General features: G+C 56.4%; 3 protein-coding genes across 6 annotated transcripts; all 3 read left to right on the top strand.

Annotated features, from left to right (window-relative positions):
- The first annotated feature begins 1,936 nt into the window (after positions 1–1,936).
- Positions 1,937–6,341, top strand: CCDC28B (coiled-coil domain containing 28B). Of its 2 annotated transcripts, XM_026014479.2 has the most exons (6): positions 1,937–2,064; positions 3,256–3,446; positions 4,557–4,723; positions 4,845–5,038; positions 5,232–5,254; positions 6,154–6,341. In XM_026014479.2, exons 2-6 carry the CDS (start codon positions 3,283–3,285, stop codon positions 6,206–6,208), a joined length of 603 nt encoding a protein of 200 aa, XP_025870264.1. In that variant the 5' UTR covers positions 1,937–2,064; positions 3,256–3,282; the 3' UTR covers positions 6,209–6,341. The 2 variants fall into 2 exon arrangements, with proteins under 2 accessions (XP_025870264.1, XP_072606498.1); XM_072750397.1 differs by lacking the exon at positions 1,937–2,064 and having other exon boundaries at positions 2,809–3,446.
- A 139-nt stretch (positions 6,342–6,480) lies between these two features.
- IQCC (IQ motif containing C) lies at positions 6,481–9,275 on the top strand. Of its 2 annotated transcripts, XM_026014477.2 has the most exons (5): positions 6,481–6,668; positions 7,083–7,226; positions 7,453–7,717; positions 7,933–8,051; positions 8,174–9,275. In XM_026014477.2, exons 1-5 carry the CDS (start codon positions 6,627–6,629, stop codon positions 9,023–9,025), a joined length of 1,422 nt encoding a protein of 473 aa, XP_025870262.2. In that variant the 5' UTR covers positions 6,481–6,626; the 3' UTR covers positions 9,026–9,275. The 2 variants fall into 2 exon arrangements, with proteins under 2 accessions (XP_025870262.2, XP_025870261.2); XM_026014476.2 differs by lacking the exon at positions 6,481–6,668 and having other exon boundaries at positions 6,894–7,226.
- Positions 9,276–9,664: 389 nt separating this feature from the next.
- On the top strand, positions 9,665–14,589 carry DCDC2B (doublecortin domain containing 2B). Of its 2 annotated transcripts, none has more exons than XM_072750395.1 (9): positions 9,665–10,034; positions 10,943–10,994; positions 11,398–11,474; positions 11,880–12,011; positions 12,326–12,472; positions 12,573–12,612; positions 13,204–13,426; positions 13,836–13,939; positions 14,195–14,589. In XM_072750395.1, the coding sequence occupies exons 1-9, from the start codon at positions 9,694–9,696 to the stop codon at positions 14,291–14,293; spliced, it is 1,215 nt and encodes a 404-aa protein (XP_072606496.1). In that variant the 5' UTR covers positions 9,665–9,693; the 3' UTR covers positions 14,294–14,589. The 2 variants fall into 2 exon arrangements, with proteins under 2 accessions (XP_072606496.1, XP_072606497.1); XM_072750396.1 differs by having other exon boundaries at positions 14,123–14,250.
- Positions 14,590–14,594: the final 5 nt, after the last annotated feature.

Raw genomic sequence — 14,594 nt, 5'->3', positions numbered from 1 at the left:
AGATGCAGGTGCACAGGAGGGCAACGGGAGGAGGTTATCGAGAACCTGTGTGCCAGGTTAGGGGATTTGGAGTAGATCCAGAGGACACGGGGAACCACTGAAGGTGCTAAGTTGACCATTGGGAAGATCCATGAGGAAGGCATAAGGTAAGGAGACCAGAGACCTAGGCATAGGCCAATTTGGGCATAGCCCGAATCAGATGGCTGGACACTGCTGTTCAGGGCTGTCTGCTGTGGGCAGCATCCTCTGGCATTGGCCTACCTCTGAATTCCTTTGATTTTGTACGTTCCCTAAGAGCACTTTTGCATGCAGTTCTGAAGAATGGATTGGTTTCTTACATACTCCTGCTCACCCAACCAAGCCCAGGTACAAAAGCTGGGGCTCTTGTCCCAGCACCCTATTCTCTGGAGGCTGGGTTGGCCTGGCATAAAGGATGGTATGTGAATGCCCAACAAATGGCCGAGACAAGTAAAGGCCCCTTCCCTCCAGGCCTCCACAATGCCTTCCTCATGGAAGAAGGGGAAGAAAGTCCCCTCAGAGCCTCTGCCCCCTCTAATCAAGCTCCAAACAGGTTGATACTTCTCTGTGCTGGCCACATGGCTGTAGTCAAAGATCCTTTGGAAGGAGTCAGGAGAAGCTGCCCCAACTCTTGAAGCCCCCAAGCCAAGCATCTCTGAGAACAGCTTCACCCTAGAGCCCTAGGGCTGCTCCCAGGCCTGCCACCACTTTCCTGGAGGAGCCCTGGAGCCCCTCTCACAGCTGGAGGAGAGCAACTTCCCAACTGTTCTCTCTGCCTTTGCAGACCCCTCCCTCCAACCTCTGGTTATTGAAAAAGTCCTGAATTAATGTCTCCCCTTCTGGAACCATCTAGGTGTTGGAAGCATGTGGGCAAGTCCTTGTGTGGATGCCTTAACTTACCCAGAGGCCCAGGTGCAGGGAAGCTGCTCCTGCCCTGTGGGAGGGGAAGGTGGACCAGGGTGCCCTGCATATTGCCCCGCGGCAGTTATTTGAGACCACAGGGCAGCCAGGCCAAGGATAAGCCCGGCTCCTGTTGCATCAGATGGTTCTCCAGGGACCTGAGCTGGGAGCCTCTGCCAGGGCTTTAAACAGCTGCCCCATCGATCTGGCCTGCAAGGCGCACAGGCGGCACTGGGCCAGCCTCTGCGTGGCGCCCGGGTTTCCCTCCTGGGGGCTGGGGTCAAGCGCCAGGTAATCGCCTGATTCCCTCCTAGACCTGGGGGGGTGGGAAAGGAGGAGGCTCAGTCCCCTCCCTCCATCAGATGCCGGCTAGAGCCCCCACTGCTTATCAGTGAGGAGGAGTGACCATAGTTGGGGGCGCCTGGGTGGCTCAGCCGTTGAACGTCTGCCTTTGGCTCAGGTCCTGGGGTCGAGTCCCGAATCCGGCTACCCACAGATAGCCTGCTTCTCCCTCTGCGTATGTCTCTGCCTCTCTCTGTGTCTCTCATGAAAAAATAAAATCTTAAAAAAAAAAAATAAAAGACTAGTTGACTTTCAGCAAATGGGATGGTGACAGTATTCCTATGGGATTGTTATGAAGATTAAGCGTATGTAAAGTGCTGAACAAGCGACTTAGACCTGATAGGTGGTTGTCTTCTCTTGCAGTTCCTTCCTGCCGCCGCTGCTGCTGCTAATAGGCTTGTGTGTATATATATCCTTTGTGCTTTTATCTATTTTCCTGCTTATGTACATTTCCCTCCTCCCTATCCCCCCACCCTGGCCTTCTGACAAAGCCACCACCATTTTGTAAGGGACTGTAGTTTCTCTCCAAACCGATGGGAAAGTGAGTTTTTGGATTGCCATCACACAACCAACATTTGTCACCTTAGTTCAGGTGGGGAGGTGAAGTCAAGTGAGGGGGAGAGCCTAGGAACGGCCGTAGGCTCCTCCCATCTTAGGCATCCCAACCTCTAAAGGAGGTCACTTTCGCTTTAAATGCAAATTGCCTCCTGCCAGCTCCACTTCCACGGCTCCCTTCCCTAAGAGGGGAGCAGCAAGGGCGGAGGGAACCGTTCGGAAGCCTCCGTGCAGACCCCACACCTCCAGGTCAGTTGCCCCCGTCCAGGGTGTGGGAGGGTGCAGGACGTGCAGGCCTGATGCTCCGTTTTGGATCCTGGCTCCCCATCCCCAGCTGAGCGATCCATTTGGCGGCACACGGCTTTGAAGACTGAGCGTGGGAAATAGATCCCAGGTGGCCCCAGCCTTCCTGGGGAGCAGGGGTTCCTGCTCCAATTCGTCTGTCGAGTCCTTAATTGGGCTAAGCTGCTGCAACGCGAGACGCGGGACGTGCTCCTGTCTCCCCTCCACCACACCCCCTCGGGGCCAGCCAGCCGGGGGCCAACTCCGATGCTTATGCCCCCGGTGGCGCCACCATCCCAGAGTGCAGCCCCCGGCTTGGTGGCGGCGGCCCGGGGCGAGCCGCTGGGGAGAGCCCGGCCTCCCCCGGAGGACCTCAGCGGCCTGAGGCGCAGGGTGGGGCTGGGCTGGGGCTGAGCAGTGCCGGCCGCGGCGGCCCTTTCGGAGGCCGAGTGCGCCCGCCGCCCGCCCCGGCTGCCGCGGAAGCGGAGCCGCCCTCGGGCTGCGGAGCGGGAAGCGGCGGCGCGCCGGCCCGGAGGACTGGGAGCCGCCGGAGCCTTGCGGCCGGGCGCGGGCGGCAGGGGACGGATGCCAGCGGCCAAGTCGGGGAGCCCGCGGGGAGCCCCGTCCCCGTCTTCTGGTGGCTACTGCCCGACACCCAGGTCTCCCCAGGTGCCCCCCCGTACTTGGCCACCCCCCTTACTGACGGGGCGGAGGGGCTTGTCGGCGTCTGCCCGGCCGGCTGGCTGGATGGAGGAGGGCCCAGGGAAGGCGCTCCGAGTCCGAGTCCGAGTCCGAGTCCGCCGCCCCGCCGCCCCCTCCGCTTCCCGTGCCAGCTCCGCCCCTCAGCTACTGGGGCAGGAAATCCCAGCAGCAGCAGCGGGAGAATGGTGCCCGCTCCACCCCTCCTAGGCGGGGGCCAGGTTTTCAGGCTGGGGCTGAAGGGCAGGCGGGGGCCCTAAGCTGGGTCCTGGCAGGCCCTTCAATACACATCCAAGACCCCAGCAGGAAGGCACTGGCCTCTGGCCCTGCCCATACTGGACAGAGGAGGGGACAGAGGCCCTGACAGTTTGAGGGGACAGTCAGAAGGTCCAGGGCCCATGCTTTGCAGCTCTCAGGGCTTGCGGGATGAAGTGATGACTTTGCCTCTCACTGTCTCAGTGGGACCTGAGGCCTAACTGGCATCCAATGGAGGACAAGAAGAAGAAAAGGAGCCCCAAGCCCTGCCTGACCCAGCCAGCCCAGGCCCCGGGCACACTACGAAGGGTCCCTGTGCCCACCAGCCACAGCGGCTCTTTGGCCCTGGGACTCCCTCATCTGCCATCCCCCAAACAGCGGGCCAAGTTCAAGAGGTGGGTACAGAAGGAAAGCAAGGCAAGGAGGGAGGGAGGGACCCCAACTCTGGGCTGAGCCCTGTGGGAAGGAAGGTAAAGACAGCCTTAGCCTAGTTACTAAGCAACAGTTGATGCCTTCCCTGGGGCTGCCCTACTGGCTCCTGAGAACTCAGAGATGCCTCCGCCCCAATCTCTGCCCTCAGGCGTAGGGTAAAGCTAAATGGGTGACTGTGCACCTTAGAGAAGGGAGTGAGGCGATGCTGCCAGAAAATGAGAGGCTATAGGGCACACGAGAGAGACAATGTCAAAGCCAAAGGACCTGCCTGACATGGAAGAAAAATATTGCCCAGAAGGTTCCCAGAACCACAGGTGGTTTGTGGCCCCAGAGAATCATGGAGCAGGAGATGGTAACAGGATACTCAGGTGTACGTACGATTTGAATTTTCTGCTAAATTTTTCTTAATGATTAGGAATTTGCATCCTACCCTTCAACCTGTCCATGTGTGTTTCCCACTAAACACGAGGTGTTCTTTCTCCCATTATCATGCCTCCCTCTGGCTTTGCACACTACTAGCCTGAGACAGATGTCTGGGGATGGTGACAGTGGGATGTCACAGAAGCTCAGAGCTGGAACAAAGACTGTAGGGAATGCAACAGGAGAGAAGGGCAGGCAGGCTGAGAAGGGTCATTCAGTGTTATCCTGGGGTGATGGAAAATTCAAAACAGTTTTGAAGTAGAAGAGGAGCAGAAAGACATTTTGGGGAGAGATAAGATGGCTGTTGTGGCAATAAGGAGTAAATGTCCCCAAGTGAGGGCAAATGATACTCGGGGTCAGGTGAAGAATGAAGGCAGGGCTCAGATAGGAATCCAAAAGCCCCCTTCCAGGCCTGGTTCTGGCCATGAGGGTCATCTGAAAACAAAAACTTCTTTTGACCTCTTCTCCCTATCCCTCCTCACCTGTTCCCTTCCCATCCCAATCTGGTACTCAGGGCAGGGCCACAAGAACAAACATCCCTTTCTGTTCTGGAGTAGAGAGGAAGATGAATTAGTGCATAAAGGGCATAAAAAAACCCTTTGGGTACCTGGCTACTCCCACCCTGTGACCATGGTCATACCCACCCCAACCAGGGTAGGCAAGGAGAAATGCCGCCCAGTGCTGGCTGGAAGTGGGGGCGGCTCTGCAGGCACCCCCCTGCAGCACTCCTTTCTGACCGAGGTGACCGACGTCTATGAGATGGAGGGGGGACTGTTGAACTTGCTCAATGACTTTCACTCAGGCCGGCTGCAGGCCTTTGGTGAGTCCCAGGGGCTGGGCCAAGAGGGTATGTGGCAGTGAGGGTGGAGGGCCTGGTCTCTGGGAGGTGGCTGGGGCCCGGGTCCCAAGCTGCTCCCAGAGCTCAGACAGGTGCTGTCCAGGGAAGGAATGCTCCTTTGAGCAGCTGGAGCACGTGCGGGAGATGCAGGAGAAGCTGGCCCGGTTGCACTTCAGCCTGGATGTGTGTGGGGAGGAGGAGGAGGAGGAAGAGGAAGAGGACGGGGTCACTGAGGGGCTGCCTGAAGAACAGAAGAAGACGATGGCTGACCGCAACCTGGACCAGCTGCTTAGCAATGTGAGTCAGGGCTGGGTGCTGCTCTTCCCCGGGACACTGGGGGTGGGGGAGGTAAACCTAAGGCTAGTCCTGGCCCCTGGGTGAAAAGCTGGGGGTGCATGGAGCCTCAACCCCCACAAGATGGCTCCCAGAGCATCTGAGATTTGGCCTGGTGCCTCTCCTGACAGAAACCTCCTTTTCTCTCTGTTGACAGCTGGAAGATCTTAGTAATTCTATGTATCCTTTCTGGGCAATCCTTCTGTGTGTATGTGTGTCTACACCTCCCACAGCTGAGATGAGTTCCCTTCTTCCCACCACCCTCTAGGAGTATTTACAATATACCAACCTCTCTCCCCTTTCTGTGGAACTGAAGAATTAGCCACAAACTGCCCCACCCACAGATTTCACCCAAATAGCAGGAGGAAGGTAGTTGCAGGGAATGTGAGTTATGTACTTACGAAGATCTTTGCAAGTGAGGCTCCTGGCTGGCTCAGTTGATGGGGCACGGGATTCCAGTCTCTGGGGTTGTGAATTCGAGCCCCATGTTGGGTGTAGGGATTACTCAAAAATAAAACTTCTAGTTACACTAGTGAAAAAGATAATTTTTTTTTCTTTTAAGAGAGGGAGATGGGGTGAGCCGAGGGAGAGGGAAAGAATCTTACACTCCATGCCCAGGCAAGAGCTCCCTGCAGGGCTCCATCTCACAACCCTGAGATCATGACCTGAGCCAAAAACCAAGAGTGTGACCCTTAACTGACGGGAGTCACCCAGGCGCCCCCAAAATAAAATCTTTAAAAGAAAGAAAATCTTTGCAAGTAGTTTAGCTGACACCAATCCATGGCAAAGCTTGTCGGATGTCTTCCTACTCTTTCAACATTGGACAATTATTTTCACTGATTTCACTTTACTGGGGAGATCCCCATCTAGTCTTAAGCCAGAAATAGTGCAGGTGCACGTACCTGCAAGATCTAGACCAAGAGAGAAGGGATAAGCCACCTAGCAAGGGGGGCAGGTGTGGACTGCAACCTGGACCACGGATCACCCGAGCCCCCGCCCCCGCCCTAGTGCAGTTGGGGAAGGGCGGACGGGGCGGGACAGCCTGAGGTCCAGAGCGTCACAATCCTTGACTGGCACAGCCAGAAGCTGCACCTGGCGGAGAACGCCGAGCCTGAGGAGCAGTCCGCCGCGTAGCGTCGGCCCCAAGTCGGACCTCTCACTCCGTTCAAACTGTGACTTTTTACTGATTCGATCGGGTGTTTCGCGGCCCCCCAGGTGCTATGGGGGAGGGGGGCACTGGATGGAATTAAACCAGACAGACACCGGCTCCGTGTGCTTCCTGCCTTCCCTGCGCCGTCACCCGGGGAAGCCCCCGGCCGCGACCCCGCGGAGGCACCGGGCGCCACACACGGTGGCTCGGACGCGCCAGCTCGGGGGCTGGAATTCCCAGCGCCGGGTCTGCGAGCGCGAGGGGTGAGCCCGCGGCCCGACGCCGGGCACCACTGCGGGAGGAACAAGGTTGCCATGGAGACGGGGGCGGAGCCTGCGCGCGGCGCGGACTCGTGACGCAACTCGTAGGCGCCCGGCCAGCGGCGGGTCGGTGGGCGCCGGGATGGAGCGGGAGCGGTTGGTGTGGAGCGTCTCGGCGCTGCAGGTGCGGAGCGGGCCGGGGGCGCACGATTCCCACCGCGGGATCTCGGACTGGGCGGTTCGGACGAGCTGCGGCTACCACGCTCAGTCACCCTCCCTCGTGCCCCCTTCTAGAATCACCGGCCCACCCCCACCTGAAGAATGCTGGGACCCACGGACCGCCCCCCCCCCGCCCCGCCACTCCCCCCGTACGCTCCTGCGGGATCCAGGAAGTGGGGGGAAGGGCCTCAAATCCAAGAGGGGGATCCAGTCTGGCATCCTCCCTTGAACGCCTGTCCTGACGCACGGAACCACCTACCCTTTCCCCGTGGCCAGATCCCCTCTTACAGTCCCTGGGATGACCTCTCCAGGAGAATCCCTCACATGTTCCCACTTCTGCAGTGATAAGCATTTTCTTTCCCCTTATTCTACACGCCAGGCCTGCGTCCGGGGCTTCTTGGTCCGACGCCACTTCCAGAGTCTTCGAGCTGAGTATGAGGCTATTGTAGGAGAAATCGAGGGTGATCTGGGCACGCTTCAGTGGACAGAGGGCTGGATTCCCAGGCCCCAGTTTATCCCAGAGGTACTAAACACCCCAGTGGAAGAAAGGGGGGGAAGGAGGGACCTGGGCAGGGAATGCAGAGAAATGGTAGCATCCACCCCTTCCTGTTGACGAGCTTTTCTCAGGGGAAGTGACTCCACTCTTCACATTACAGTCCTTAATCCTTACCACTTTGCATGCTAAATCTTGGCACCCAGATGTTTTTGGATGGTTTAGCTGTGAGGTTCTCATACTTCTAATTTCTTAGAAGGCAAAATCCCATCGGACCCGGAAACCCCAAAGGAGGGCACCAGATCCACAGCAGGAACTTTGGAGCCGCTTCTCAAGTAAAGAACCTGAGAGAGATCTTGTCTTGGGGGAGGTGATGCTGAAGAGGTCAGGAAAGAGCTCGGCAGACTCAGGAAGTCTTCTTTGCAGAAGTGACAGCCCCTGGTTTCAGAATGAGCACAGCAGGAAAGCCAGGAATGTCAGCCAAGAGGAGATCAGAGATACGCCAAGTATGGAAAACCCAGGTACCTCTCTGCCTGGACTCAGGGCAAGCCCCTGACCTGCTCTCGGCCTCAGCTTCCCCATCTGAAAAGTGAAAGCCTTGTGCTCAATAAGGTGCATCCCTCTCCTCTTTCCCCATGCCTAGTTAATGGCACTCATGGGTAGGGAGGGGGAGAGTAGCCAGTGCCCAGTGTGTACCCCTAAAAGCCTTCTTCCTCTTTTCTTCCCTCCTTCACAGAAGCTGCAGGTCCAGGACTGCCCTACAGCCCCACAGAGCTCCGGGAGCTCCAGTACCACCACAACCACTTGGCCATGGAACTGCTGTGGCTGCAACAGGCTATCAGTAGCCGTAAGGAGGTAGGCACTACCTTGGAGCCCTTCCTGCATGTTTAGGGCCAGGGGTGGGGCTTAGAGAAAAGCCTTATGCTCTATGCTTAAGCAGTCTTGCCTGGTACAGTGTCTGTGCTCTTCCCCAACAGTACCTGATTCTCAAACAAACACTGACATCTGGCCCAGAGGTGAGCCGGCCCAGAGACAAGCCCAACTTGTGCCCAGATGGCAGGACACAGACCTGTGAGAGGGCTGGGTCACAAACAAGCCCACCACCAAAAAACCAGTCCTACAGAGACAGGACCACTAGAGAGCCAGACTATGTGGATGACTGTTGGAGGCTCAAAGCACAATGCCACAAGTCTCTGGAAAGACTGGCCACTACAGACAAAACCACTGCTGGGATCAAGTACAGGGACCCATGCTACAGAAGAGCTGGGCCACAGCTGCCCACACTATCAGATAACCAGGTCTTAGAGAACAGGTTCACCAAAGAGCCAGACTGTGGGGAACAGACCTTTGGACGGACCTGCCCGCAGCGGATGACTGCCCTGGATGACCACACCCCCAAAGGCCTCAAACCCAGGGGCTCCTATTCCGAAAAGGCCAGGACCTGGGTGCCCACACTCTGTGAAGACCCAGATATTGAGGACAAGTCTCCCAGAGGGCCGGAACACAGAGAGGCCAATCGCCAAAGAGCTAGGCCATGGAAGTTGGACCTCTCAGAGGACTTTGGCATCTGGGATGAGACCTTGGCAGAGTATGGTGGCCAGGACCTCTGGAAGACTAAACCACCTAAGGGCCAGTTCCCTAGTGACAAAAGCTCCAGAGACAGAACCTCCAATGAACCTAGCCACGAGGAAGGGAAAAACCAGAGGACTGTACCATGGCAGTCAAGGCCGCCTGAGAAACTGTCTTCAACAGGGACACTCCACATGGGAGAGGAAGGCCCTCCCTGGGGAGCCAGGGGGAAGACCCGCTTCCAAAGGGGGGTGCTATGAGAGGGTGATGAGGGAGGCAGGGCTTCATCCTTGCTCCCTGCTACCAGCTCTACCTTCTGCCCTTGGCCATTGGTGGCTAATGGGGCCAAGAGAAGCTGGAGCAAGGAGCTGGCACCAGCATAGGGAGAGGAGAGGAAGAGACTCTCTTCCATCCTCTGTCTGTAGCTTAATCCAAATTTTGGGACAGGGAGTTATCCGGGGTAAGTAAAGTGGGGAGCCTGATAGAGAATAAAGGTTTTTCATGATTCTACACCTGGTTGCATTCATCATCTGTCTCTGTTCAGGATCGACATTGGGCCTTCCTGTTCCCTACCTGCTGGCATGGGGCATCTTCCCAGGGCTGGCCGGGAGCCACAGTCCAGGGGCTGACTGGCCATCCTTGGGAACAGCCCCCAAAGCTGATCTTCCTTTGAGCTCAGCCCTTGGCCTTCGGAGTGGCAGGGCGCCTCAGAATTCTTCCTCTATCCAGTATTGGAACATCTGTGTTTCAGTGTTATCTCCAGCACTGCCTCTCACTAAGCCCCAGAGTCTTCCTTCCAATATAGTCATCAGACCCACCCAACTCTCGAGAGGCCCCACCAAGGGCTGACTGGCTGAGACCCAGAATGGAGACACATGCTCCTGCAGTCTCTCCCTGCCTTCTTTGGTGAGGGGGCAGGACTCTACTTATGATTGGCACTACTCCCAGCCTGCCTGGTTGCCTGGCAACAGATCTGCGTCTATGGCAGAGGACACACACTATGGCTGGTGGTGGCAATCCAGCAGCCAAGAGGGTGGTGATATACCGGAATGGGGACCCCTACTCTCCAGGCCACCAGCTGGTGGTGAGTCAACGCTGCTTTCCCACCCTGGAGACCTTCCTCCAGGAGGTGACATCGATTGTGGAGGCCCCAGTGGCTGTGCGGGCCCTCTATACGCCTTGTCACGGCCACCGTGTCACTGACCTGGCCGACCTGCAGAATGGAGGGCAGTATGTGGCTGCTGGCTTCGAAAGATTCTGCAAGCTGCAGTGAGTGGGCTGGGGCTGGTTAGAGCCTTGGGAGGGAGGGAACTGCAAGAGCAGTAGTATTTGTATTTAGTACTTGTATGTGCAGGCACCTCATATGTTCTCTTCTGGAATACAGCAGCCCTATGCAGGGGGTGGTCTTATCCCTGTTCTGTAGCAGGGAAAGTCAAGACAGGCTAAATATCCTGCCTAAGAGCCTACAAATTACAAACAGCAGAGCCACAGCTCTAGGGAATGTCTGACCCTGGTATTTATGCCCATCACAGGACTGGGCTGCTAGAAGAACATTCTCTGCAAGGTGAGCCCCTTTTTCCAAAGGTTCTTCTTGATTGGATCCTCTACCACCACCATCGCCCACCGCTAAATCCATCCATCACTTCCTCCCTGCTGTGATTAGGCAGCCTGTGCTCTCCGCTGGCTGGGGTCATCCCCTCTGCAGGTGGGGCCATGCCTTCCAAGATGGGAGAAGAATTTTGAGTACCTGAGCTTCCAACTCCTATCTGGTTTCCAGGTGCTCCTCAGCAGTCACCTGAGGTTGCTTAGGGTGGCATAAGGAGCAAGGGGTGGGAAGCCAGGCTGACTTAGAATCTGGGCTCTGGCACTTCCGTGTACTTTAGGTGAGTCACTTAACTTTCTCTGTCTCACGGAAAATGAGATACACTTGTGAGTGAGAATATTTCTGAGATACAGTATGATGCTTAAGGAACTAGTTTCTCTTGACCTTTAATCTTAATGGTTGGTGTCTGAGACCCCAGTCTGGATGCTCAGCCTGACACAGGGCCCTAAGGCAGGTTCAAGGGCCACATCTGTTTCTGGAAAGATGTTTTGAGACTATCCCAGTAGGGATGGATACCTGGTAAGCTGAGCCCCCAGGCTCCCCAAGATGACCTGTGACCCATCTGTCCTTTCAGCTATTTACCCCCCGGAAAGAAGGATTCCGGTGGAAAGGGCAGCAGATTACCAGTGAGTACTGGGAGTGTCCTCTAACCCTTCGTGGGGTTGCCCCCAATTCTGTCTTGGAAGTCAGGGGCCCTGGAAATAACGGGACCTGCCAGTTCCACAGGGGGCACTCTGCACACCCACTCTGGAGCCAGTTGCTGCCCTTCCTGGGGTGCAGGATTTCAAAACTTTCCCTTGATCCTTTCCCAGCCTTTTACTTTATCTCCAGATTGTGGTCCCCAAAGCAAAGAGAAAGCTGTAAAACACATGGGGGCAAGGGGATGGTTGGAATGTGACTCCAGGGAGATGGAAGGGCCCTTTGGCGAAAGATGTAATCTATCCCATCCCTCCTTGCCCCCCTTGGACTGACCCCTCCAACCAAAGGCTTCAATTCTGTCCTGATTTGAGGGCGTGACTTGGGTTTCAGGGTCCTCCTGTGACTCACTACCCAGGTGACAGGACCCTTGGATTGCAACCACCTGCAGGCTCCCCCTGCTATATCCAGTGAGTACCAGCATCAGCAGGAACAGAGATTCTGTTTCAGTAAAGACCAAGAAAACGGCAGTGGGTTTGTTCCAGGAGGCCCCAGGTCACCAGCAGGGATATAAAAATTCCCAGTGTGAGACACCTGGGTGGCTCAGCGGTTGAGCATCTGCCTTTGGCTCAAGGTGTGATCCTGGGGTCCGGGATTGAGTCCCGCATTGGGCTCCCTGAAGGAAGCCTACTTCTCCCTCTCTCTGTCTCTCATGAGTAAATAAAATCTTTACAAAATAAAAAGTCCCAACGTGCCTGATGGGTGAAAATGGACCCATGCACTGGCTCTTAGATCATCTTCTGGCCCCGTGCTACCCTTCTTCCTCTCACACAGGGGGTTCTAGGGACTCTTCTTACCAGACTGCTTTGTCCCAGTGTGTTCAGGAATGGGGACCTGTTAAGTCCCCCATTTAGCCTGAAACTGTCCCAGGCTGCCAGCGAGGACTGGGAAACCGTGTTGAAGCTCCTGACTGAGAAGGCCAAACTGCAGGCTGGGGCTGTGTGCAAGTGAGTGCGGAGTATGGGTCTGGGGAGGTCCACAAGTCCCTAGAGGGAGCCTCCCTACTGATTCCAGCTGCCCATGAGGGCGACAAGGCAAAAGGAAAGCACATTTCCCCAAATGGGATTCCTTCTATGCCACAGGGAGAGGCCCCTCCAGCTGAGCACCTGGAGGCAGGGCAGAGCCTGGGTGACTGGGCCAGGTGCCCAGAGGGCCAGCAGCCAAAGGATACCTTGGGATAGCCAAACCCATGCCATCATAGTCTGCCAAATATGAAGAGGCGTCTTGTTCACGGGCCTTTACTCACTTACCTCTCTCCCAGACTCTGCACCCTGGAGGGGCTCCCACTGTCAGCAAGAGAGGCTCTAGTGAATGGCCATTATTATGTGGCTGTTGGAGAGGAGGAGTTCAAGGCCCTCCCCTATCTGGAGCTGCTGGTGCCTAACCCCTCACTGCCCAGGGGCTGCTGGTACGTATGGGTGAGGTGGTGGGGCAGCAGAGTAGGGCAGAGGAAGCCAACCTGATCCCATGTCCTGCTCTGCCTACTATAAACCTTTTTTTTGTTGCAGGCACCCCCCAGACCCAAAGTCTAGACTCCCCAAGCAGCGGGTAGGTGACGGGGGAGGCCATGGGAGGCAGGAAAGGAAAGAAAGGGGGGTGACTGGCTAACCTCTCCTCCAGCTCAGGCTCTTATCACATCTTCTTGTGGAACAGAGGTTACCATTCCCATTTTCCAGAGGAAACACTCAAGTCACAGGAGTGAAGTCAGTTGTTCAGGGCGACACGATTACTGAATGGTGAGGGCCAGACCAGAAGCTGGGGTAAAAGACTATTCAGCTAGGCTCTAACGAGGACCCTTAGACTCTGAGTTGCTGGACCTAATGCCTTCCTGCCAGGCTGGATGCTGGGAGAGAGAACTGGCATATCTGGCATAGTAGGGTCCAGAGGAGCTTATCAGCTCCCCAGCTGATCCCAGACCTGAGCCCTCTCAAGAGATGAGCCACTGAGCACTTTGTGGTAGGGGTTTGGGGGACATGGCCTGGCTTCACTGGGCCTCTTCACTGGCTTCACTGGGCCTTCACGGGGCCTGAGTGCCAGGCCCTAGCTGCTGTCCCTGGATAAGGCAGCTTAATGGGAAGAGGGAGACAGGAGGGGATGCAGGCTACGAAGATGGATGGCATCTCTCCCAACTTCCCACAGGCACCAGCAGCATTCAAGCTTGGCCTGCCAGGAGTGAAGGCAAGAAGAGCCAGTACCCAGAGTCCAAGCCCCATATTGCCTCTACAGGCCCATGGCCACAGGGCACAGGTACCACAGCCCTCTTCAAAGGAGCCAAGCCAAACCGGGCCTTTTTATGCCAGACCCCAGCAGGCCATTCAGCCAAGAAGCAGGCTCCCCATACCCTCATTTTCATTTCCATCAGGTGAGGGGACCCTGGGCCCTTCTCAGCCACCCTCTACAAGTTTCAGAGAATGTTCCCCACTGTTATGGGAGGGGTCCATGAGGGCATGGATGCCCGGGTATAGAGCTGCCCTGGACCTCCGCACACATCCTTCCTGCTGCCCCATGTGCATACGTGGCCCCTGGCATCTCCATAGGGACCTGGCAGTAGGAAAAGAAGCACAGGGAAACTCAAAGCACTGAAACTTCAGGGGTGGGATTTGGAAGGAATGGGGGCCAAAACCCTGCCTCAGAGCTACCCTGCCAGCCTCCAAGATAGTGGGGAACATGAAGCAAGGCTCAGGGGAGGGGAAGGGGCTGGGACAGAAGGGCAAGGGAAGAGCTGATGGCTCCTTGGCCTAGGCATCAGCCAACACTGCCTCTTTCATCAGGAGTAAAGGGAGTGTATGAGGCTCCCCACCCAAGGAAGGAGACAGCAGGGGCCCAGGAAGTGGCAGATGACCAAGACACCTGCACAGAGGACCCCTTGGATCAGGTAAGCAGGAGCTGGAAGCAATATGTTGGTTCAGGAGTTCTGAGTTGGAATGGCAGCCCTGGGTCCCTGGAGAGTTCCCCGTTAGGACTGTGAGCAGATCTAACTCTCCAAGCCTGACCTTCTACCTTGTTAAATGAGAGGGCAGATCCAAATGTATAAATTCTCTTCCTTTCCTGGGGTCAGAAACTTCAGCTGAGGGCAGGAGGCGACAAGGGATGCTAATGTTCCTTCCGTATGGCCTTCCGCCTCCTCCAGAGGGCAGCGCAGATGGTGGATGAGGCCCTGTGCCCAGAAAAGCAGCCTGGGGCTGAGGCAGCAATCTCAGCCTGTCTTGGGATTCAGCAGCGCCAGTGAGGAACTGGAGTGGCCACTCAGCAGCCACCTATCATCCTCCTCTCCAGCAGCCTGTTCCAGAGGACCCACAGCCTCCTCTGGGCTCACAGGATACTCTGTAGCCCCCTCAGCCCTGCCCCACTCTTCTCCTAAACCTACAGCCCAGTCTTCTTTTCCTTCTGAGTAGAACAGCCCTACCCTTGGAAGCCATGTTCCTATGGGGTTCTCTGGCCAGAGACAGGAGGAGCCAACCAAGCTTGGGGGAGAAGCTATAAACTTGGGAGCAGGTCTGTCGCAATAAAAGAATACTTACTGTCCTCCG

This window comes from Vulpes vulpes, chromosome 2 (genome assembly GCF_048418805.1).
Source record: "Vulpes vulpes isolate BD-2025 chromosome 2, VulVul3, whole genome shotgun sequence".
NCBI lineage: Eukaryota > Metazoa > Chordata > Mammalia > Carnivora > Canidae > Vulpes > Vulpes vulpes.
Note: the sequence above shows the minus strand (reverse complement) of the source record. Positions and strands in the feature narration are given on the sequence as shown.